At 39.8% G+C, this 25,606-nt stretch overlaps 1 protein-coding gene across 9 annotated transcripts in view; it reads left to right on the forward strand.

Moving 5' to 3' along the window:
• Positions 1-25,606, forward strand: part of LOC129778586 (uncharacterized) — a 108,243-nt gene that overhangs the window by 47,210 nt on the left and 35,427 nt on the right. For 4 of the 9 annotated variants that reach the window (XM_055785573.1, XM_055785569.1, XM_055785575.1 and 1 more), the window contains exons 2-7: positions 841-1,222; positions 15,983-16,194; positions 16,248-16,537; positions 16,739-16,872; positions 16,934-17,074; positions 17,131-18,652. In XM_055785573.1, the coding sequence (XP_055641548.1) occupies positions 1,002-1,222; positions 15,983-16,194; positions 16,248-16,537; positions 16,739-16,872; positions 16,934-17,074; positions 17,131-18,652 (2,520 nt within the window). In that variant the 5' untranslated portion in view covers positions 841-1,001. Of the gene's footprint in view, positions 1-446; positions 636-760; positions 1,223-15,982; positions 16,195-16,247; positions 16,538-16,738; positions 16,873-16,933; positions 17,075-17,130; positions 18,653-25,606 lie in introns of all 9 variants that reach the window. The other 5 variants (XM_055785570.1, XM_055785571.1, XM_055785566.1 and 2 more) reach the window with 3 other exon arrangements.

Raw genomic sequence — 25,606 nt, forward strand, 5'->3', positions numbered from 1 at the left:
ATAACGTTTTCAATTTTCCCTTCCCCTAAAACTAGATTTGAAATTTGGCTCTTTGGTGCATAACCTCATGGAATGGGTCATAATCATTTGTCTAGCGACAAGAAATATAAAAGACGTTGAATAATAGGTTTGAAAAATTTGTTCATGAATATATCTATGGGGAAGTTTGCTTCAAAAAACATGATTAAACTGAACTAAAATATTTTAAAATATCGTGCACAACGAAAATTGCCGGAATATGGTTGCACTTTATGTTGACGGGAAGAGTATTTCTGATTTTTTTAGTTTAAGGTGACAGCACAACAAAAACAGCTCTCAACGACCAGATGTTTAAATTCACGCTTCAGAATGAACTTCTTAATGTAATACCACGAGGTTATTATGGTGGTAGAGGGTTAAAAAATATCGAGAAAAAGTTATTTTTATACGTATTGTATTGCATTCAGAAATCCGAATTCACCCAAATATCTGCAATAACGTTGTGCGGCTCCGCACGCTCACATAGGCACAAGTGTTGTAAAACATCGCGGTACACGTGTGTTCTAATCCCCACATATTGACATGCCGATCTTGCAATTTCTACAATTTCTGCTCGAAGATATGTGTTACGTGCAAGCTCATGTCTTGCGGATAAGGTATGATGTATTAGGATCTAATGTGCGCTGAGTGGACAGTGAAGAGTGGAGAAAGTGTGTGGTTCTTATTTTCGTTAGTGGCAATGGCTACCCACTGTCCGACATGGTGTTGAAAATTATTTCAGGAATAAGATAAAATAAATCAGTGAAGATAGAAAGTTATACACATGTAATGAAGCATGAAAGTGATTGTTCTGTTTTGTAGTACGAAGTGAAAATATGAAAAACACAGCATATGAAGCCGCAGCATCATCATTATTGCTATCGAATGTGCTACAGGACCCGAAAAAGTATCGGGAGTTTGCCGATCATTTGTGATATATTTCACGAACAATAATCCAGTATAAACAGAAAGAGAATGCAAATATGGCCAGTAGTGGTCCGGAACATGGTATAGCAAGCCCTGCTGGATCTGATAGAATCAACGGTGGTCGATATGACTTTGAGGATGGTGGTACATTTTGCGGTGGATGGGAGGACAATAAAGCGCACGGTCACGGTGTTTGCACAGGTCCCAAAAATCAAGGCGCATACTTCGGTGCTTGGCATTATGGCTTTGAAGTTTCGGGAATTTATACTTGGCCTAGGTAAGTTGAAACAACGGAACATAATCAAATTTTTATAAGATTGACATAGGCAGACATTGATCAGCGTGAATGATTTCGTCGGTTATCTACAATTTTTCACATTATATTATGATGGTTTTAATTTTAGTTAAACTGGATCGTTATTTTATGCTTGTTTATTTTTGAAGTCGCTTAGGAAAACAATAGAAAATAGCAAATCAAGGGCAATTTATATTTGATTATTCTCAGTGATTCTGTAATGTCGTGAAAAATCGTTTGTATTTGTCATGTCAACTATTTGAAGCTCGGTTTTTTTTATCAGGGGTGCAAGTTGAAATTGTCCGGTTGATGTTTTGGACGTTGCTAGCAGAGTTGTATGCATTCCTCCGATTTGACATGTTTCATGGCATGTATGACATGTCGTTTGTTTTATATGTGGTCGGTGTTAAGTCAGACTGGACCATGTGACATTTTAATGATTTCGAGAAAAACAAGCTTGTAGTTTGGTGTCATAAAGGGGTTTCATTGAGCATTCGAAACTATTTTGATACGTTATTCCTGCTTCACGAGTGATTTTCCAAATCTGATTAATGTAGTTTGCAGCTTACGAAATGCCTAATATAATGCCATCAATCACTCGGAATTTTCAATTTCGCGACTTGATCCCCTCTGACTTAACACCGACCATGTAATTGAACTAACAAAAATATGTTAGTGCCATTTTGCAAAAAAAGGAAGTGGCATGGTTGTTGAGCGTAATAAAAAAGTCGAGTTTTGTTGTGAATAAGCATTTGTAGCACTGCTTTTGTTTCATTTGAAGAAAAAGCGATTGAAGTACTTGTTATAACGTTATTTAAATTATGGTTTCATCTGGCGTAGCCAGTTCAATATTTGCAAAACCAAATCATTTCGACCGGAAGACGTTGCTCTGTTTGTGGAGCGACCAGGACCAGGTATGGTGTACCATAAGGTACTAAGACCGGGTAAAATGGTGAACACAGATAGCTACGGACTACAAATGATAAATTTAAACTTTGCATTGATGAAAAAATTCTATACTTCTCATCACTGTTTGTCGCTTGTTTCTGGTGTTATTTTCTTGCTACCGACAGTTGAATTTGGGCCCCACAAGAAACTCAGCCGAATCGCGCTGAGCGACGAACGTGTTAAAAACATTACCTTTTCTCCGTGCGGCATGAATACCCATGATGTTTTTTTTCTGCGTCTGCTTTATTTAATGTCCGTGATTTTCCTCGTCAAATAATCACAATCGTGTTGCGGCATGTGTCGTGAGCGTGCTAAAGCATGTATTTGTATATTATGTGTGTGGGTATGCATACGTGCATACCTGTGTTTGGGCGTTTGTGTTGACCGTCAATCGTTGAGCGTTGCGGAAAAAGAGTGTTGAACGTTGAGCATTGAGCGTTGAGCGCTGAGCATTGGGTGTTGTAATCGTTGAGCGTTGTGGGTTGAGCGTTGATCGTTGGCCATTGACGTTGTATTTGTTTCCGTTTCCATTTGCGGTCTTTTAGGGTTTCCAAAACGGCGTCGGAAAATGATATTCAACTTCCGTTGCTAAAGTCCTTTAACACAATACTCATATCGTAGGGGTTTTTCATCTTTGCTGGTCATTTAGTGTCAGTAAACCGGAAGTCAAAACAAAATTATATTTGTTTTCCGCTTGTCAGTTATTTTCACCCAATAACCCTTTAATTGGGTGTATGTCATTTTCGGTCAATTGGGAGTAAATTCACTGCAAAATATAAAATGTCGATTCTGTACCGTGAGGAGTCGGTTTACGAGCACCACCTTCGATTTGGATTCTGTTTACTCTGTTTTTAATACTCATGAACCACTCCGATAGTTAGTTTGTTACTCAAACCTATAGTTGAGCATCGATGGAATTACAATTTGTCACGATTACGACTTGGACACGCTTCCGAGCGCACGACAGATTTAATAATAAAGCCCATTTGTCTCTAGGCAGGAGTTCATGTAGAGTAATGCGGGGCAAAGGTGCGCACCTAAAGCCGGGTTCAGACGGTGCGAGTAAGCATACGAGTCGGTCTAGTCAGTTACTGCAGTGGAGCTACTCACACCGTGTGAACACATCATGCCAGTTAGTGTCATGTGTAATCCGGCGTGCGAGCTACTTCAAAGTTTTTTGAATTTACTTGCACTCGCATCCCTCAAAACGTCAAAAACAGAATTTAGCGTTCGAATCATGGATGCCAAATATAAAGAAATGTCTCTATTTTTAAGATATTTGAAAATATGCGAAGATATTTAAAGACTTGAGAATTATTGGAAAAACAAATAAAACCCTCATAGTTTCTAAATGAAATCGTTGTTATTTCGTTTTGCACGCTGGCGGGGCACGCTTTCTTTTTGAGATAGTTTTCTTGAGAATCTCTAATATAGAATCATTATCAGGCACAATTTTCATTCAAAATTCACTCATAACTTGCAAAAAAAAGTATTGTTCTAAGAAACAGAATACTTACTCGATTTAAAAAAGTACATTTTCATTCATTATTTTAATTTTTGATGAATATTTATTCCAACTGCAAATCTACTATCATTTTCATTTCACAAATTGGTATACGAAGCTGCTGGCAAGGCGAAATAAATAAAAAAAAAAAAAAATTTAAAAAAATCTTTCAGACTGCCATTTATAGCATCACATACCTCCGGAATTATCTTAGCTATGGATGCTTTCGAGATTCTAAAAAAATATCAATAACAATCTGAACGATATTCCAGAAAAAAGGCACATCAATGTCATTTCTAATTTCACTCTTGCAGGTACAGCATCCCTCATGAGTGTATCTTGGCGTTGTATTTGTGGAGCAATTAAACCCAATAGTTTTTCCACCTGTTCAGGTGTTATTCTCAACACTGCTTTGTAATCTCGGGGATCCTCATCGCAGAGTTCCTTCAATATTGTATTTGTTGTTCCTTTTCTTTGCATCCAATTCCTGGCCCGAATCCCTTTTTTCTTTCTGTTTTTTCGGATAGTACCTTCAGTTCAAAGAAATTCAGCACAAAGTATGTATTTTTAATCACGATCAGCTTCTGTTTCGCTATAAAATTGTGTAATGATACATTCAACTGAAAACCTAAGAAGAAAACTGCCAATAGAGAAATAGATTTCGGATCAATCATCTGACAAATTCGGACCTGATTGCTGTTTCTGACTATTTGATGGACTTTTGAAAAATCGCCTGGCATCCCTGGTAAACCCGTGCCGTCATATCTAGTTTCTCGCCAACAGCTCACACTGTGTGAACGGACAAGGCGAATAAACCAATTGTCAAGCGAGTTCACCGGGTCAGTAGCTGCTCATTGACAAGTCAGCTACTAGCAACGTATAAATGGGCCTTAACTGTTGTCGTCCAATAACTCTTTAAATAAAAGCAAATAAAATTCCGTTTGCTTGCCAAATTATAACTATATATATTACCTTCGAAACGTAGTACAAGCATTTCTCGAGTTGTGTTTGTAATTGGACAAATACCTATTTTAATACAAAAAGATAAATGCGCACTATTGCCCCATAGTGGGGGCGAAGGTGCGCACTTATTGAATTGAACTTCTGAGATAACTTATACCAAAAATAAATAGTTTATCATCAGAAGCGGGAGAAGCATCATGACTAAAGAGTGTAAGCACCGTTCAGTAGGCAGGAGGGGGGGGGGTGTGTTCTATGGTTTTTATGGGTGGAAAAGAGTGAGTGTTATGTGTTATGGTCGAACATACCAAGTGGAAATTTTTGAGAGGGAGGAGACTGACAATATAAGATATCCGTAATTCGTTTTAATTAACAGACTAGCTGACAAGACGAACTTCGTCCCACCCATAATTGATATATTGATGTAAATCATTTCGAACACTCAAGTTCCCACAGAATTTTTTTTATGTACGTGATCTATACTCGCGGTATATAATTTCTTCTTTGACATATAAACCTGATGCAGACCAAGACGCATCAGTCCTGATACTGACTGTTTGAATCCGTTTCTCCGTTCTTGAGTTAAATCGTGAGGAACGGACACCAAATCATTTTTATTTATATAGATCAAGTTACATAGTTACCTTCACTTGATTTATTTGAAACTCATTGTTGAAAAAAACAATATTTATTTGAAGTTTATTGTGAAAACATAAACATAAACGAAACACAACCGTTATTGAATTGAATGCATGGTGAAAATAAAAACATTTTTCATTTGAAATTCATTTTGAATTATTTTTAAGTAATTGTTTATTTTTATTCCTCATCTTGGATTTCGGTTCTGAGGATTCCGACGCTTTGCCTTGGAGCGCTGATGCTTCGTTATGCTGTTGTGGAGTTCGAAGAGACAGACGATGATTCCTCATGAAGCTAGAATCAAAATCTCTTCCTGCTAGTTTAGCAACTTGGTTGAATTCGTGCTGGAGGTTGTTGGGTTCCGTAAAGTCAAACGCCAGACGCAGTAAATCTTTGAGAGTCATACCATAGAAAGCTTTGTCCAGTGCCCTGCAGTGGTCCGCCAGATCTTCAGACGGCTCACTCGTAAATACCTATATGAACCGCCCTAGGTGTTCGCTGACACATCCCAGCAGAAGTAGAAATGTCAATAAAAGAAGATTCCAATCGTAAATGATATGAGCCTCTTCCTCAGAGCTGATTCAGAAATACCGAGGTCTGCCGCAATCCGATGCTTCGAGACTCCCTTCCGAAGCCTCTGTCGGACCATTTGGGAATTTCTAGAGTGTATTTCTTCCAATCAGTTTTCTTCTTGTGGGTCCCGTTAAAAATTCTGTTGAAAACATTTTATAAATTTCCTTCAGAGCAAAACGCTAGTGCGAACTTTTTTCCCACAGCCACTGCGCACCTTTGTCCCACAAGCAATTTTTGAACTAATCGAATTTTTAAAAAAAGCTCTTGATCTTTTTCACAAAAACGAATACGCACTATCATCTACTTTAGAATGATGATTTTCTTGACAGTGTAGCTTCGAACTTTTCAGTTATTTTAGCTATGTAAATCGTCATCTCCAAAACTGGAAAAATAGATCAAAACATCGCAAAAATATTTTTACCTCATAACTTTTTGCCACTTTCATGAAATGTTCGTGTTTATATGTGTGAGCTGCTGGTGTAATAATGTATCAAACGAATACACTCTTGTAGAATTTTTATGCTCGTTTGCTACAAAAAGGCTAATGCGCACTTTTGCCCCGCGCTACTCTATGGATAGGAAAATGCTTCGTTCAACAAAGTTGATTAAAATAACTTGAGCTACAATATTGTCAAACTATGTTTATCTCTACAGCCATTCCATGCCATACCGATATAGTGGTTCTCAGATTTTCATCAAAAGTGGTGATTTTGTTTTTTATCGCAATACATTAGACTCGTATTTTTCTATTTTTTTTTTTATTAGGGTGACCGTTTCAGGGAGGTCCCAAAAATCATTTTTTCCGCTTTTTTCCCAAAAATGACTCTTTTCAAAAAATCATAACTTATGAACCACTGAACTGATTTAGATAATCGACATATCAAATAGAGGCCATTGGGCTAGCCAAGTATTGAACTTGCAGAAGATGGTTTTTATTTTCGTAATTATTGTTTGTAGTCGTTTTCTATTGTTTTCATTACTTTGGACTAGAGGGCGCTATATTTTTCAATATTTTTATTTGAAAGCTAAGGATTTTTTACATCACATACTTGATATCAAAGGTTCAATTTTTTTTGAAGAAAAATAAATAGAAGATACGTTATGTGAAAAATTTTCAGCTTTCAAGAAAAAATACAAAAAACATAGTGCCCTCTAGTCCAAAGCCAGGAAAACAATAATAATAATAATAAATTATGTATAAATAACTATAAATTATAAATTGTGGAACATGCATGTCAATTAAAAAAATGAATTAATACAGTATTGAATGTATTGGCCATCGCTAGTCACTACTTTTTCCCATCTTTCTAGCAATTTACAGATTCCATTGCAAAAGCAATGTTCGTCTTTTGAAGCCAAGAATGAATGCAGTCAATTTTCGATACTCTGTTCGGAAGTAAAGCGTATTCCACTCGTAGTGTTCTGTATCGATCGAAAAAAGTGGTAGTCGGAAGGGGCAAGGTCTGGGCTATAAGACGGGTAGACAAATAATTTTTAACTCGAATAGCAACATGAGGCCGAGTGTTGTTATGATGGAACATTAGCGACCAGACAGCATAATCAGGACGTTTTTCGGCAATAGCTCACTTTAAAAGGATCAATTGTAGTCTGTAAAAGTCTCCATTGATCGTTTGACTTGCTTTTAGTAGCTCATAGTGAATCACACCTTTTTGATTCCACCGTTTTGGATTGTCGCAGTGATTTCATTTTCCGTTTCCGGTAACGATTCGATGGAAAAGCGACTTATTTCAGTGCGCTTAACGATTGAGACGATTGAGACAAAAATATATTCTTTCAAATTCTGGATCCTTCAAATTATGCAATTGCTTTAAAGCATAACCGCTGCCTACCGATTTTTTAGTAGTGTCAAATGGAAAGTGTCAAAACGCTGATAATTTGGTTGTATAGTGATCGTTTTACCTGTTTCGATCATTATAGGTTTTGGTGTTATCAGTTGAGAGTTGAGCGTTGAACGTTCACGAATACGTTGTATTCGTTCCCACTATCCGTTTCCGTTCCCGTATCCGTTTCTGTTTTCGTTTCCGTTTCCATTTGCGTTGCGTCTGTAGGGAAAATCAGGGTAAAACCGACACCCTAAGGATTTCCACATATTCCCACGATCTACCATTTGTCTTCGACTTCAAATCGTTACAGAAGCTCTCTTCAACTGTTTATGAACCATTCTACAGTATATGTTGATAAGTTTTTCAGTAGAACTCGAATTCTGATAGAATACAAAAATTGATGTTTTCAGGTGAAATAAATGGGAGTGTGGGTGAGATCGACACCCTGTCGGGTAAAACCGACACTTTTGATGAAAAGAATTAAAACTTGTTACAATAATTTCAAATTATTAAGAGGGTATCTATATACTATGTGGACACTTTAAGATCCCAACTTAGGTGAACATCCACGTGAAATGTGACGTGGATTTATTTACATGCCCGATTCAACGTTGGTTTTGGCTGTTTTATCAGATTAGCTCAGCCGCTTTGTCTTTCGAATATAAACACGAGGCATCTATAAAAAGTAAGAACGCATTTTTCCTGTCTGTGAAACACAAATCAGGAGTCGGTTTTACCCTGAATGAAGGTGTCGGTGTTACCCCGAATGGACTCGAAATTTAAAAACAATGTTTTCGAGCATTGATAAGCAACAACACTACCTACCACCTCACAGACTACACTGAACAATGATCTAAGATGAATTAAGCTCATAAAAGTAACGAATTTTCCATAATTTTCCGACTTAAACATTTGAATTTCACGAGCGAAATTTTACATGAACCTGTTTGCTAACCGGTTCTGTGTTATTGTTTGTCTTGACAGCAAAGCGACTTCCGCAGCTGTGTGGTGACTTGAAACGAAAGACAAGTATGTACAGGGGACATCGGAAAATTAAAAAAAAATGCTTTTAACTGAAAAAATCAGGGGTTGTCCATTTTTTCCTGATTTCCCCCACATGTTTTTTTGCTACCGCTATTCCAATGCCATCTTGCTCTATCAATTTCTTTGTCTAATTCCACTCCACTAACTTCATTTCCGGTCTTTTTGGGCTGGTTTTGGAATACGATATTCGACATCCGTCGTTAGATCCCTTTCATCCAACACCCATATCGCAGGGGGTTTTCCAACGTTGCTGGCCATTTAGAGCCATTATCAGCAAGCCGGAAATCAAAACAAGATTATATTAATTTTCTGGTCGATATTTATTTTCGCTCATTACCTATATAATTGGGAGTGTGTGTCACTTCCGGACAATACACTGCAAAAAAAAAGAAAGTCGATTCAGGATCATGAACGGTCGGTTTGGAACCATCATTTTTGAAAGTGTCGAAAAAACGGGACTTCCGATCTAGACTTTGTTTTCCTTTTTTTACATTGTTGAGGTGTGGTTTATCAATGTTAAAAAACCAGTAGAAAACTTAGTTAAATAATTATACAATACATTTCAATGCCGAAGTCGCCAACAACAACAACAAGAATGTTATGAATGGCCATTGTAATTCAAAGGGGTTCCGGTCAAGACTAGCTTCCCCTTCCCCTTCTATCTTCTGAGCATGGTCGCTATAATAAAATCTGTGTTTCCGGTCTGAAAAATCTTTTTATCTTAGTTGAAAAATCTGTATTAAGTTGATGAGTTCAATTTTGAAGCATAATTCTAGCTTTAGTACCATTGATTGGAATAGTTATTATTGACTTGACGATGTAGCGAAAATAAAATGCTTCATTGGGGTGTAATGGAAGTCTATTCAGTTAGGGTAAATGAAAAGCCTGAAGTATCAAGTTTGCTAATAATACCACCAGACGCTCGAATTAGGGTATATCAGAGAAAACCCGGCACTGTGGGTAAATCCGACACCCCCTGATTTTATTAGTTAGAAGCAATATTTTGAAAATTTTCCTATTTGTTTATTTGTTTATTTGTTTATTTGTTTAGATATAACATTCATCTGACAAAATCGTCTTAATGAACAAAAATTAGTATAATAGTCAAACAAAAACATAACATTAAACACATCGGGATTCTCAATTCGGTTTCTGAAGCGTAGTGATGATTCTCCAAAGTCATAAAACTGCTCTACGGATGAAAAGGTTCTGATCATTTCCGTGACCGGCTCATGTTGACCATACGATGAACGATGTGCAAGCGGTTGCAGCAAAAACGAGGATCGTAGAATTCTACTGGGAGCGCGAAAGTTCATCTTCTCGAGCAAGTTAGGCGCATCGATTTCACCACAAAGAAGTTTGGCAACGAAGGTGGCTTGTTGAATACGCCTACGACGCTCAAGAGTATTCAAGTTCAGTAAGCGACATCTAGCTGTATATGACGGCAGGTTCCGCGGATCACGCCAAGGCAGATTCCTAAGCGCTCTACGGATGAACCATTTTTGAATCCGTTCAATCCTGACGATCCACATGTGTTGGTACGGGCTCCATACTACAGATGCGGTTTCAAGAATCGGCCGAACAAGCGAGCAGAAGAGAGATTTCAGGCAGTAGGGATCAGTAAAGTCCCTAGAGATTCTCGAAATAAACCCAAGCTGACGATTGGCCTTGGATATCAATGCAGATCGGTGTGCGTCGAAAGTGAGCTTAGGGTCGAGAGTTACGCCCAAGTCATTGACCTGACTGACTCTCTCCAAGATAATATCATCGATCGTGTAGTCGAATATAGTTGGTTGTCTTTTTCGATGGAAACTCATGATGACACATTTATTTATACTGATAGTTAGTTTGTTCAGGCGACACCAACTCACAAACTGGTCAAGCAGGCTCTGTAACCGTCGGCAATCCTCGAGGGTTTCGATGGCTAGATAGATTTTCAAGTCGTCTGCATATATCGACACACAGTCACATGCTAGAATAAGCGACACATCGTTATAGAAGATCGCGAACAGCAGTGGTCCAAGATTGCTGCCTTGCGGAACACCCGAAGAAACAGCAAACGGAGATGAAGTGTGAGACAGGAGCTTGCCACGGAGCGTTCTTCCAGACAGGTATGATCTCAGCCAGTTGATGAATTCGTCGGAAGCACCAAGACGGGATAGTTTTCTCAGTAGGATGCGATGGTCAATTCGATCGAAAGCGGCTTTTATGTCGGTGTAGATAGCATCAACTTGAGCGCGTTCCTCTAGACGGTTGATACAAAACGACGAAAACTCGAGGAGATTGGTGCTAACCGAGCGTCCTGGCATAAAGCCATGTTGTACTGGTGAGATATAACGCTTAACTTTGAAAAAGACAGCATCGTTCACGATCAACTCAAAAAGCTTGGAGGCGGCAGATAAACTGGTTATGCCACGATAGTTAGCCACGTTACACTTATCACCTTTCTTAAACACGGGAAACATAAAGGAACGCTTCCACACATCTGGAAAAACCCCTTGACTCAGCGAAGCTGTGTAAATACGGGAGAGCGGTAAAGCCAAAGATGTAGCACAGCGGCAAAAAACTATAGCTGGAACGCCATCTGGGCCAGGAACTGTTGAACGTTTCAATTTTTTTACGCCCTTCTCAACCATCTGTGGGGTAACGACGAATGGTCCCAAGTCTATTAAACTCTCTGGAATGTTAGCTGCAGCTCTCTCGGCTTCTGACGGGGTGGCTGCCTCAGCGACAAACACCGATGCAAAGTGTTTTGAAAATAAATCGCACATTTCAGAAACGGAGGACGATTCCTGAGCGCCCGAGAACACCTTAGACGGGATATCTGCTGTTTTTCGCTTGGAATTGACAAACTTCCAGAAGCTCTTTGGATTTCTACGCAGGTTTGTCTGGACACGAAGTACGTATGATTTGTAGAGGGCACGGTTAAGGCGTCGGTATACACTGCTAGCGAGTTGAAAGTTGTGTATGGTTTCAACAGTTCGTCGACGGCGTAATTCACGTTGGCAAGAATTTTTGTCGCGCCGTAGAATGCGAAGAAGTGGAGTGCTCCAAGCTGGAGACATTGGAGGTTTCCTTCGTGGGGTATTCGTCACGAGCCAGCTGCGAACGATTTCGCAAAAACGCGTCGCCATGTCGTTAACGTCCTGACCAAGAGCGTTCCAATTGTAGCTACTCAGAAACTTGTTAAATGCAGCAAAATTAAATTTTGCGTAATTCAACGCTTGTTCGCCTTCGTTCCGATCCTCAACGGCCAACACTGCTCCTCTTGTATCCGATAACGATAATACTAACGGAGGATGGTGCAAATCCACCGCTAGCAGTGGCGATACAGATTCGTTGATAGCGATGTTAATATCGGGAGCACAAAAAACCAGATCCAGTGTTCGGCCACGAAAATTACGAATGAAGTTGCGCTGCTGGAGACCGAGAAAGGTGATTCCATCCAATAGAACAGCACTCGCCGTAGAGGTCAAAGACGGATTCAGATCAACAACAGAGTTAGCATGTAATTCCCATGCAATATGAGGCTGATTGTAATCGCCACATACCAATACGGTGTCATCAGAAGACGCACGGTCACACAGCTCACGCACAGAAGCCAAATAGGAATCATAAACCCCCACGTCACGACTGCGGTCGGGAGGAATGTATACTGCGCAAAGTAATATCCTTTTCCCACGTATGGTAGTGGAGACACAAATCTGTTCCAAAGAGTTTCCATTCCTCGTTTGAACCGATACAGCAGAGAAGTGACGAGCTACTGCGATAAGGACACCACCAAATCTGGACTTGGAACTGTTGGAAGGACTACGGTCACAACGGAAAACGTTAAATTCAGCTCCGAATAGCTGTATGGAGTTGATGCTGTCGTCAAGTCCGGATTCAGTCAACATGATGACGTCGTAATTACAATCGCATACTGCTACATAGAGATCGTCAATTTTCGTCCTCAGGCCGCGTACATTCTGATAATACAGCCACATAACATTGGAAGTCGTGTCGTTGCCCCTAGAAATGAGAGGCAGATCAGACGCTGGCTACAAGGCTCGACTGAGTTGGACGGGTTAGGGGCTTCCATGATGCCGTTAATCGTGCGTCCCAGTAATCGAAGCTCATCATCGAGCTGATCAGTCCATATAAATTGGCTGGAAATTTGAACGAAGTCAGGCAGATACGAGCGATCATAAAATGCATACTTGCCTGAAGAGTCAGGTTGGGAGACTCTCCCCCAACATCCGACCACAGGACCGGGATGACTTGAACGGCAAGGGTCAATCCGAGGTGGATGAAGTCCGGCGTGTGGCACGACTGGGTCGGAGTAGTTGAGAGCTCACATGGTACATTGTTTATTGCATCCCGGTTGTACAAACTTTGATGATTGCTGCTGATGTGACTCGCTGGGTACATATTCTCCTCGTTCTCCTCGTCCAATCTGCTTTTCTACTTCAGACGGGGCGTTTTGGAGAACCCCGACTGAGTTTTCCGATCTTGATAGTCGATGAATTCACTCATTACCTATATAATTGGGAGTGTGTGTCACTTCCGGACAATACACTGCAAAAAAAAGAAAGTCGATTCAGGATCATGAACGGTCGGTTTGGAACCATCATTTTTGAAAGTGTCGAAAAAACGGGACTTCCGATCTATACTTTGTTTTCCTTTTTTTACATTGTTGAGGTGTGGTTTATCAATGTTAAAAAACCAGTAGAAAACTTAGTTAAATAATTATACAATACATTTCAATGCCGAAGTCGCCAACAACAACAACAAGAATGTTATGAATGGCCATTGTAATTCAAAGGGGTTCCGGTCAAGACTAGCTTCCCCTTCCCCTTCTATCTTCTGAGCATGGTCGCTATAATAAAATCTGTGTTTCCGGTCTGAAAAATCTTTTTATCTTAGTTGAAAAATCTGTATTAAGTTGATGAGTTCAATTTTGAAGCATAATTCTAGCTTTAGTACCATTGATTGGAATAGTTATTATTGACTTGACGATGTAGCGAAAATAAAATGCTTCATTGGGGTGTAATGGAAGTCTATTCAGTTAGGGTAAATGAAAAGCCTCAAGTATCAAGTTTGCTAATAATACCACCAGACGCTCGAATTAGGGTATATCAGAGAAAACCCGGCACTGTGGGTAAAACCGACACCCCCTGATTTTATTAGTTAGAAGCAATATTTTGAAAATTTTCCTATACCCATTGTACACACTTATAACTTTTTTCGTGTCGAGTCTCAACTGCGGAAGTCGTTAAAACAAACAACAAAACAGTGCCGGTCAGCAAACAAGAGTTAGTCCGTGTAAATTTCGCTAGTGGAATTTAAGTGTTTCAGTCGGAAAATTCTGGAAAATTCGATTCATTTGTGAGTTTAATTCATCTTAGATCTCTGTTCAGTGTATTTCGTCTCATCCGTATAAATGACCTTGTTTCAGAACTCCATAGGTCTGTTTACATATGCCTCAGCGAACTGTAGTCGTTTTTTTTATATTCACCTTTGAGATGAAATACTTTTTACGGCCAACACGACCTCTCAGATTGTTAAGATCTATAAATTATATGGTCGGTGTTAAATCAAACCGAACCATGTGACATTTTTATGATTTCGAGAAAAAACGAGTTTAAAGTTTGGTGCTATAAGGGGTTTTCATTGAGCGTTCAGAACAACTTCGATAAGTTATTCCTGTTGTACGCGTGATTTTCCAAATCTGAAGAATGCGGGATGTAGCTTATAAAATGTTTAACCTAATGCAATCAATAACTCGAAATTTTTCATTTTGCGACTTGGTTCGCTCTCACTTAACACCGACCATATATGAAACCCAAAAAATCATTAATCTGTATTTATAGATTCTTGGTTTCAAAAAGTTTAAAAAATCTGTAGAAATACATATTATTCTGTAGATATGGTAACCCTGGTTCTAAGTATAGCACTACATACGTTGTTTCTAAAAATCTGCACATGACAATATGTCAACCGTTACGCGTCTCTATTTAATTTTGATTCACTATTCCTTATCGAACTTAAAAGAAAAGAAACCAAATTAATGTGAATTTATCGGCCTTTACAAGTTGTTTATCTTTTTATTTGACTTTACAGGTTGTATATCTATTCGAACATATAATGCAGTCTCACAAAAACATAGCCTAAATCTAGAGCATCAAATGGGAGTCCGACTTAAAAATAAGATTCTTGACTACATTATCTCAATATGCGATATGCGACTTCACATCACAAAATAAATTAACTTTAAAGCTTGATTCGTGTAGAATTCGGAATCACAAAACAATTTTAAAGACAATTGTATTGTTTGTGACGAGAAACCAAGGGGTTTCCTGTCCACAGCTGCAAATCCCTTCCAAATCAAGAACTTCCTGCCAAATTAATCAGTGAAAACGAACTTAAATTTGAAGGAGACATCTCCTCTGACAGTGGCTTACTAGAATTTCCAGCTTGGGAACTGTCCTAAATCCATCTTCACGTACGTTCTGTCATCCATCAGCATGTATCCTTCGTACTGCGTCAAAACCTTGTCTTACAACTTTCAAGCGCGTTTTTTGGCCACCAGATTTTGCTTCAGCGTCCTGTATGGTTGCTTGCAGGGATGGATATTACGATAACCTTCTCGCATACGGATTTTCCGGATGGTACTTTGGCTAGAGTTGTGTTTTTTTTGCGGTGTCGTAATCCGAGGTTTGCCTTAATTGTTAACCTTCAACCTTAGCTTCCGATCGTAAGTTCTACTACGACGGGTCCTCTAATTCTTCCGAACAACAGTCGTACGTCCACGGAAACGTTTCAGCGGTCGGTCATAAACGGTCGACAAAATCTGCGATTTTGCGATTTAAGTACCTGACTATGTCGAATTTTTAATGCGGGTGTCCAAAATCAAATTACGTCTCTTGGCTTCCATCTTGCACAACTTTTTCAAAACAAAACGGATCAACATGAATGTTTACCGTCGAAAGATACAGGTTTTCTAAACAATTTGCTGTCAGAAGATTCCAGACACGCCTACTACGACCGCTGCTATAAAATGAACAGTGATCACAGATTCTAACTGAATCAAACCTTACACTATCTATCGTTAAGTTCTATAGGATAGAAGCGAATGGCCAGAAATAAGGTGTTAGTTTCACCTTGTTTTCATGTCCCAACTGGACAGTACAATTTTTATATTTTTCGTTGGTTTTTTCTCTTGACATATTTTTTTTTTCAAATTTTCAGTGGGTCTTCATACGAAGGGCATTGGCAGAATGGAAAAAGACACGGTCTCGGAGTTGAAACTAGAGGCAGATGGATATACAGAGGCGAATGGACTCAAGGTTTCAAGGGGAGGTATGGGGTGCGACAAAGCGTTTCATCGACAGCTAGGTACGAAGGAACATGGGCAAATGGTTTACAGGATGGATACGGATCTGAGACATATGCAGATGGAGGTAATTGTTTTCATATCTAGGTCATGCTTAATTTGAATTATTTACCCTTTTAGGAAGCTATCAAGGTCAATGGTTACGTGGAATGCGCCACGGTTATGGTGTGCGAACATCAGCACCATTCGGCATGGCCGCACGTTTTAGGACAAAATTAATCAGATCATCAATGACATCACTCAGGAGTAACGATGGAACCAATAACCAAGCGCCTACTGTTGACACTGCGGAAAAACGTAATCATAGGTTAGAGGATGCGCGTGGAGGTTTTGTTTTGAAAGCGAGGTCAGATGAAACTCCAGCGAGACGAAATAGTTTAGTAGAAAAGACCAAAAAGGGATTGTTATCGGTAAGTTTTTCGCTGAACAAAAAACTATTATGGGATTACTGAGATATGTTCATTGGATACTTGAAAAACAGATGAAAATATTGAGGAAGAAATAGGTTTTGTTAATGGAAAATCGAGGGGGAAATTACCAAATGATACCTTTCCTTATTCATTGCTTTCATTTCTGAACAAGTGTGGGTTTTATATATTTGATTTTTCCAGGGCCTCAAGATAAGGAAACAACGAAGTACAGGTGATTTAGAAAAACGTGGGGCTGGATCCGGCAGCATTCGGTCAACAGCATCTGTTGCATCTTGGCTGAGTACAGAGTCCTCACAGTCTGGCATGACTAGCAAGTATTGATTCTTCGAGAAAACTAAATAAAACATAAATTGACAACGATTTTACATATTGCAGATCAATACACACAGATTCCAATGCTAGTTTTATCGTAGAAGACGAACAGTTGGACGGTAGCGTTGTTGAGACATATATGGGTGAATGGAAGAATGACAAGCGATGTGGATACGGTATTTCTGAACGGAGTGATGGATTGAAGTGAGTTTAACGACGATTGAAATCTTATTTTTTGAGCGTAATCAACTATTTCGTAGGTATGAAGGTGAATGGTTTGCCAATAAAAAGTACGGATATGGAGTAACGACATTCAAAGACGGAACGAAGGAAGAGGGAAAATATAAAAATAATGTGTTAATAACTAGTCAGAAAAAGAAACACTTATTTCTCATACGGTCGGCAAAGTTTAGAGAACGAATAGATGCAGCAGTCGATTCTGCACAGCGTGCTTCGAAATACGCCTTGCAGAAGGCCGATATTGCTATTTCAAGAACGGCAACTGCTCGTGGAAAAGCCGAATTGGCCGATGTTGCCGCAGACCATGCACGTGTTGATTCTGACTTGGCTATACAGATGGCTAGAGAATTTGCTCCGGATTTTAAACCACAATTACTTGAACGGTTTGAACGGCTAAGGAGAGAGCGTGGTAGAACACAAATCGACTATTCAATAAAACCAACAACACCTGCATCATTTCAACCACAAATCAATGACAAAATGAAATCGTTTAACCAGGAGATCGTAGGTTCTCCAACTCAAGCACAATCCACAATGTTTAATAACGATACAAGTGCCATCGGATACCCCAAAGGGTATACAAATTCCAATCAAGCGATTTCAAAAGTAAATTTAGTACAGCAACAAGCTAATCGCAGGCAATCTCAGTCGTTTGACCGAAATTTACAGCAAAATCCAATTGATGTAACACAAATGGTGGACCGTATGAATACCTCTTACTCCAGCAAAATTATTGATGCTAAACAATCCATGCAGGCTGAAGTTCCCGTTAGTAACTGTATACAAGTTAATTATCAGCAACCAATTGGATCGAACTATGCCGATAGACAAAATTACGAACAACAACAAGACTTAGATCGATATCGACATGATAATTTAGCACATCGAAATTCCAGTCAGCTTTCCGGTGGAGTAAATGCCGTCCCTCTTCAAAGTCCCGTTAGTCATACCTCTATAGATTATTTTGATCATTATAAACGACCTCCTAGCAGAGATGGTTCAGTCGATCGATATTCGAGAGCCGCTAGTCGATTAGGTGGAGCACAATCAAGACAATCTTCAATAGATAGAACCGGTTTAAATGTAAATAATCAAGGCGTACCTAGTGAATCTGTGGCAGAAAGATTATCGCAGAAGGGGAGGGGAATGACTCCTGTTAGAAATTCAACTGCTATGAGCAGTTTTGCTACCATGGACAATGGAATCGACCCACTACCCTCATTCAGAGCTCAAACCCCGTTTCATCAATCGACGGGTGGAGCTTCCAATCCACCATTCGAAGAGGTACTTCTGCGTCAACGAACGCTTGGACAGGACATTATTCCTTCGCCATTACAACCTAAAAGAACAGAAAGTTTATATCTGTCAAAGCCTTTTGGAATGAATTCCAATCCGAACGAGCATGCTGTGGACGGAACTATGAACGTTCCAAAAAATCGTGGTACAATTAATCGTATTGCTGGAGGAGGTGGAGGTGGAGGCGGCGGTGGAGGCGGCGGTGGTGGCGGCGGCGGCGGAGGTGGAATGTCAAGAGCACCAAAGGTAAGCGATTGTTTTCTAATACAACCATCCCATTAAGGGATTCATGAAATCGTTTTTGAAATATAGCATGATTTTAAATCTAGGGTTATATAAGATTGGCCTCAGAATAACAAAATACTAAACATGTCGTACAACAATGTAAAACCTTTCGGTATATGACTGCTGCCAGTGTTTTTTTTTGTTCTTAAAGGCTCTCAATCGGGGGTCTTCGTAGCCACATTGGTTGCGCGTTCGCTTACTGAGAGATCGATCGTAAGTTCAAAACTCAGGACCCTCAATTGACCATTTTTGTGTTGATATAGACAACTACGCCCACGCATTATTCATCAGCGATGGAGATCGATTCACGGCCGGAATCCTGGCCTCTCTCCATCCATATGCAAACTCTGCTTGCAACAAGAAAAACATCGGGCTGTTGTGCTATTAATAACACAACAATGCTCATTTCAACTGTCTCGGCTGTCCGGTCTACTGAACAATGGAAGAATCCCATCCCCTTAGCTATTTATATAGGGGTATTTCTGCACCCCTAAAATCGTGTACCCGGAGGCTGTCCGCCCTCTTCGCACACCCCAGTCGACGCCACTGGGAAACATTCACATACATCATCACCGGCAACTTTGACGTCGGCCAAATGAGTCCAAGAGAATATTTGACGGGACGGTGATGGTGACGCTGTATGTGTATTCCGCAAAAAAAATATAGCTATCTCACCACAAATTGATAGCCTTTGTCCCCTTTTATAATAAAACTAGCTGACCCGGCAAACTTCGTCCCGCTCAAAATTTATTTTTCGTTATCACACTCACGTTTTTTTTACTAAACGCACGTTCATAGGTCCAATCGGAGAACTGTTCATTGATTGATTTTCTAATCTACCCTTTTACCTTTTACTATAAAATTCCTAGTACTTCTATCAAAACTCGTCATTATAATATCAGATTATTTTCAGACACAATTCTCATTCAAGATTTTTCAACCACTTGCAAATAACATGTTTCTCTGTTACATAGAATAAATGTTTGATACAGAAAATATGATAGAATAAAGACAGCCCAAAATCGGACAATTCCTTTCTCGAATTTTGCTCTTATCAACACATTCGGTGATCAATTTTTGATTATATAGATAAAAGAAGATATATGAGTGCGTTTTATCACATTAAAAAAAATCAACTGATATGATTGGTTGAAATATGTGCAGGGCGCGGCATAGTTATAGTCAACTGAGGATAGTCGACTGACTAACCGACTGACTTTATCCATAGTCAGTCGGTAAATGACTTTTGGCTTTTCACGCAGTTTCTCCGCCAAAACGACTGAACAGTCAGTCGGGCGTTTAGTCGCTATCTCTTTCTACCGACACGACTATATCATTCCATTCTTCCCAGTCAAATTGTCCTCATTGCATTTTGAAGTGACTTCTCCCAAAACGAATTCGTTCCTCTCTCTCTCCCATACACGTTTGCATGCATCGATGTTTGAGTTCACCGTGGTTTGACAACTCACGCTACTGGCGCTATTTTGCACGCCTAATACTAACTAATACTAATGCGAGGATTTTTATAGCATACTTGATAAATGTCTAATTTCGTTGGTTTGAGTTCACGATGGGTAAAAAAAAACTGTCCATTGATGGGGTAACTACTTTTTCGCATCAGGAATCAAGTTTTCGTTCCTCTTTATATAGGCGTGCGTATGCGGGTACAAAATTAGTATCAGGGGGAAATGGAAATGTGGATTGAAGTCAGTTGGATGAAGAGGCAGATTTGTATTCATTAGTCGAGTCAGTTAAAATAACCACTGACTGGACCAGTTCACCAGTCATCCTCGCTAGTCAGCGCTAGTCAATTCATTTTCTAGTCAAGTCATTTTTTGTTGGCGGCGACTGCCGAAGCAGTTCTAGTCTAAGCGAAGCTACTGGGAGTAGATTCGGTCCTCATTTTTCACCTTCGAAGATTTCGGGCCCTGAATATGTGTGTTATTTTTACGGGACCCCCTCTCCATTTCAGAGAAGGGAGAGCCATTTCTCATATTCAAAAACCTTCACATGCCAAATTTGGCTCCATTTGATTAATTAGTTTTCGAGTTATGCAGAAATTTGTGTTTCATTTGTATGGTAGCCTCCCCTAAGAGAGGAAGAGGAGTATCCAACCCCCATAGAATCATTCATTGCACCCTAGAACATCCACATGCCAAATTTGGTTTCGTTTGCTTGATTAATTCCCGAGTAATGCAGAAATTTTTGTTTCATTTGTATGGAAGCCCATACGGGAAAGATGGACACCTGGGGTGGGAAAGATGAACACTAACTGAAAATTCAAATTTATTTTGTATATATTTGTTTTGGAGGTGTTCAAATTAGCCTTAAAATGATCGAAAAAAAGCTAGATTTGAATCACCTAGAAGGCCTTGTATTTTTTTTTTTTTTTTCATGTCTAAAATAGCTTCTGGCATTCGGAATGAAAAACTCGGATTACGTTTAAAAAACCGCTCTGGTGATTCGTCCATAATATCTGGTCGCACTTACAAACGTAGTTAGTGGGCATCTGTTAAAAAAACCAATAATCAAATTGTTTTAAAAACAAAATCCCTTTCCTTTCGGTGGAGTGTCCGTCATATAAAGTTAATTAATTAAGTTAATATTAAACATTACGAGCTCCGGCTAACAGGTGCCTTTTTGGGGTTGTTGGCCATTGGGCGTTGCACTCTAATACGACGGTCCTGATAGAAAGGGTGTTACGATAAACTTTTGGTCGAACAAGGATGCGTGTAAGTTGATCTAAAATCAAATAAAATTTCATTTACAAAAATATTCACATACACAAAAAATTATACAGCTAATCTTTCAGTTCATCGAAATTCAATTACTGGGAGATTCGTTTAATTCCTGTCATCACATTCTGTACAGCCACCTCTTCCGGATCGTGGTTTGCCGCAGAAGGCCAGTTTGATTTAGAATGCTTCTTACTTCCAACAGTTTTTGGAGGCTCAAAGTTGCTCTATTGGGTCGTTCTCTGACATGTTGGAAGAGTTTTTGTCTTTGGATCTGCTTAATGGAACAATTTGTGTTAAGCAAAGTTAGCTGTGGCGTTTATGAAGCCAGCAGTGAACATCCTTTTTTTATCCTAACAGTTTATTTTATTAGGCTCATTTAGCAATTCAGCTGTAACAGAGCCGAACTCATTCGTGTACATTTTTTATCTTAAGATAAGTTTTGTTGTGTTAAGATAAGTTTTGCACTGTTACCATATTGAGGCGTATAAGTATCGCTATCTATCGATAAACATTTGTTTTATCTATAACACAGTAGCCGTTTTTAGGCTCAAGAGAATTCCTATTCTATCGATGCACAACACATGTCGCCTTTTTTCGGCGTAAGAATATTGCTATTGTTCGAATATTCACAGTTGGGCTGTTCACAGCGGGACTGTGGCTTCCTTTGTTGCGTTAATTATAGTGCCAATTACCGATGCAGCAGACCGAAAATGTGAGCGGTAAGGGACTGGGATTACCGACACATGATGATTGTTGCGTGGACATAGTAGCTAGAATAACACACCAAGATGGTCAGTTGAGGGACCCTGAGTTATGAGCTCATGATCGTTCGCTTAGTAGCGGACACGCAACCAATTAGGCTACGAAAATCCCCAATATGAACAGCTTTTGTTTGCTGCCGAAATACATAATTTTGTTTTTTTTTTCATTAAAAATCTTTGCAATCCAAGTACATATCATTCGCAACTATTCCCCTCTCCTCTTAAAGTGTCCACATAGTATATCAATAGCCACTTAGTTGAAATTATTGTAACAGTCAGATACAAAGTTTGGATTCCGCCTGGGTAAAGGGACGAATGATAGTCTCGCGCTGCTATCTTCTGAAATTCAAATTGCATTTGCTCGTAAAGAACAAATGGCTTCTATTTTTCTTGATATTAAGTGGGTATTTGATACAGTTTCCATGGAAATTCTCTCAGAGAAACTCCATAATTGTGAACTTCCACCAATTCCTTATAATTCCAGAAAAGCACATGATTTTCTCTCATGACAGCTCAGTATCTTCTCGTTACAGTTTTATGGGCCTACCGCAAGGCTCCTGCCTAAGCCCCCTCTTGTACAGTTTTTACGTCAATGATATGGATGATTGTCTAACTAGAGACTGCACGGTGAAACAACTTTTTTTAATCCAAAATATATATTTTTATTAAGGCTCATATGGCGTCAGCCTAACGGGGCCGTGAGTTCAATATTTCGACAATGTTTGCTTACAACTATGTTAGTAATATGTAACCGATTACTCGCGGTTGGCTTGAGGTTAGTATTACAAGTGTTTTCATAATTGGGATGTTGCAGTCTTCAATGCTCTGTACGTGTGCCCGACACGGGATACTTCCTATTGGGATGCAGCTGACCGTCAATCAGCAACGCACCCCATATCTAGCGTGGTGCATCTCTCTCGACTCGAGGAATCCAGGGTAGAATAGTCATTGGGCGGTACAATCTTCAGCTCGTGTAGAGTTGTCATGAGCGGTACAATCTTTGGCTCTTGTTGAATGATCAGTGGCCTGCACAACCTTCGACCTGTGTATCTGTAAAGAGTATGTGTATGTATTGCCGCGATCAAGTAAAAGTTTATCGATCGAATAGGAGGGATATAATACAGGGATACAATGGAGGAAACATTATTAAAGGTTTTTTTTATCCCATCTGTTTATTAGGCTCATTTAGCAACTCAGCTGTAACAGAGCCGAATTTATTCGTATACATTTTTATCTTAAGATAACTATTGTTATATATTACACTGTAGCCATTTTTAGGCGTAAGAATCCTATCCATCGATAAACATTTTGTTTTTGTTTTTATCTATTACACAGTAGCTGTTTAGGCCTAAGAGTATTCAAATTCTATCGATACACAACATATGCCGAGTATTCAAATTCTATCGATACACAACACATGCCGAGTATTCCAATTCTATCGATACACAGCACATGCCGCCTTTTCGACGTTAGAATATTCCTATTGTTCGAATGTTCACAGTTGGACTGTTCACAGCGGGACTGTTGATATAAGGCTTCCATTGTTGTATTAGAATTAGCACCAATTACCGATGCAGCAGATCGTAATGTGAGCGGTAAAGGACTGGGATTACCGACACATGATGATTGTTGCGTGGACGTAGTAGCTACAATAACACACAAAGATGGTCAGTTGAGGGGCCCTGAGTTATGAGCTCATGATCGTTCGCTTAGTAGCGGACACGCAACCAATTAGGCTACGAAGACTCCCATTGTCAACGTTTAATGAGCTCATAACTCAGGGCCCCTCAACACGACCAGACAACATGCTCGATGTCGTGGTAGCCATCGCCACAATCACATAGATTGCTTGCTGCGAGCCCAATGCGATAAAGATGCGCGTTTAGGTTGTAGTGATTGGACATAAGCCGAGATATCACGCGAATGTAATCACGACCTACATTCAATCCCTTGAACCATGCACTCGTCGAGACCTTAGGCATAATAGTGTGTAACTCATCGACCGAACTCATCTTCACTCCACATGCGCTGCCACATGTGAGACAACTTGCAGACGATGGAGTTATTTTTTATGGAGACACATTGCGTATTTGAAACAGAAATGCCAGCAAAGAATCAATTTTCTCCAAACAATAACCGGAACATGGTGGGTGCCCATCCAGGAGACCTCATTAAACTTTACAAAACAACGATATTATCAGTGTTAGAATATGACAGTTTTTGCTTCCGATCAGCTGCCAGGATTCATATTCTCAAGTTGGAAAGGATACAATATCGTTGCTTGCGTATAGCCATGGGGTGTTTGCATTTGGCACATACGATGAGTCTCGAAGTCCTGGCAGGAGTACCCCCGCTTACTCTCCGGTTCACAAAATTATCCAACAGATTTCTCATCCGTTGTAAGATCATGACTTCATTGGTGATTGATAACTTAGAAATTCTACTCCAACTGACTCCTCTGTAACAAAGGCTTGCTACGCCCAGCTGCCCGCATGTACTCCTTCTTTTCCCTCCCAGGGTCGGCTCAATTCCAGCCAAATTAGGTTTCTCAGAAAAGGGAAAACAACACGTTATAGATTCCTAAAGAGACGGTCTTTATTCTATTTATTGTCTGCCCTAATTCCCTAACTCCTACTCAGATTTATAAATACTCACATGTGTGTATTGTGTCGTGTCAGGGCCCGCCGCTGGTTCTGCCGCGCTCCTGCGTTGCCACGGCTTTCGGCGTAGGTTCTGACCACCGCTGATACTCCCTCGGTCCTGCGTTGGTTCTCCTGTTTGGCGGAGATTCGGATCGTCGCCGCCTTGTCCTCTCGTTCGTCGTTCAGGGTGCCGGTACGGATCCTCGGCCACGCCACACCGCGCTCTGGGGTTTTGACGATAATGCCATCCCTCACGACTCAACCTCTTCGACACGACGGTGCGCCACTGTACGCGACCGCCACAAACCGCTAGTTCGGTTTAGGTTTGTGCGGAATGATACTTCCTTTTTTGTGAAAGGACTTCGTAGAAACTACAATTCCACTGAATCGTCGCGGATTTACTTTCCGTTGGTAGTTGAGGACACGTCTAGTCTCTATCGCGTGGTTCAGACAAGTCCCGACTCGCTCCAACCGGAACCTCTACGACCCGCCAAATCCGGGTTGGTTTTCATCGCCTTCAGCACTACCAACCGCAGCGATGTTTTAATGTGTCGTGTAATGTTGTTTGTGCTGTATATAATCCTTAATTCGTGTTGTGTATGACTATGTGCCGTCTTTCTTTTAACCCTTAAATAGCTATTTTTTAATCTGTTATTTCAATTTTATTTTAGGTTTTATTTATCGAAATATAGTTTAGGAAATAAGTATATGTTTTTTAATTTTATGCGAAGGACCCTATTTAGCTATTTTTTTCTATAGATGTGTGTTTTCTCC

The sequence above is a fragment of the Toxorhynchites rutilus genome, chromosome 3 (genome assembly GCF_029784135.1).
Source record: "Toxorhynchites rutilus septentrionalis strain SRP chromosome 3, ASM2978413v1, whole genome shotgun sequence".
Taxonomy (NCBI): domain Eukaryota; kingdom Metazoa; phylum Arthropoda; class Insecta; order Diptera; family Culicidae; genus Toxorhynchites; species Toxorhynchites rutilus.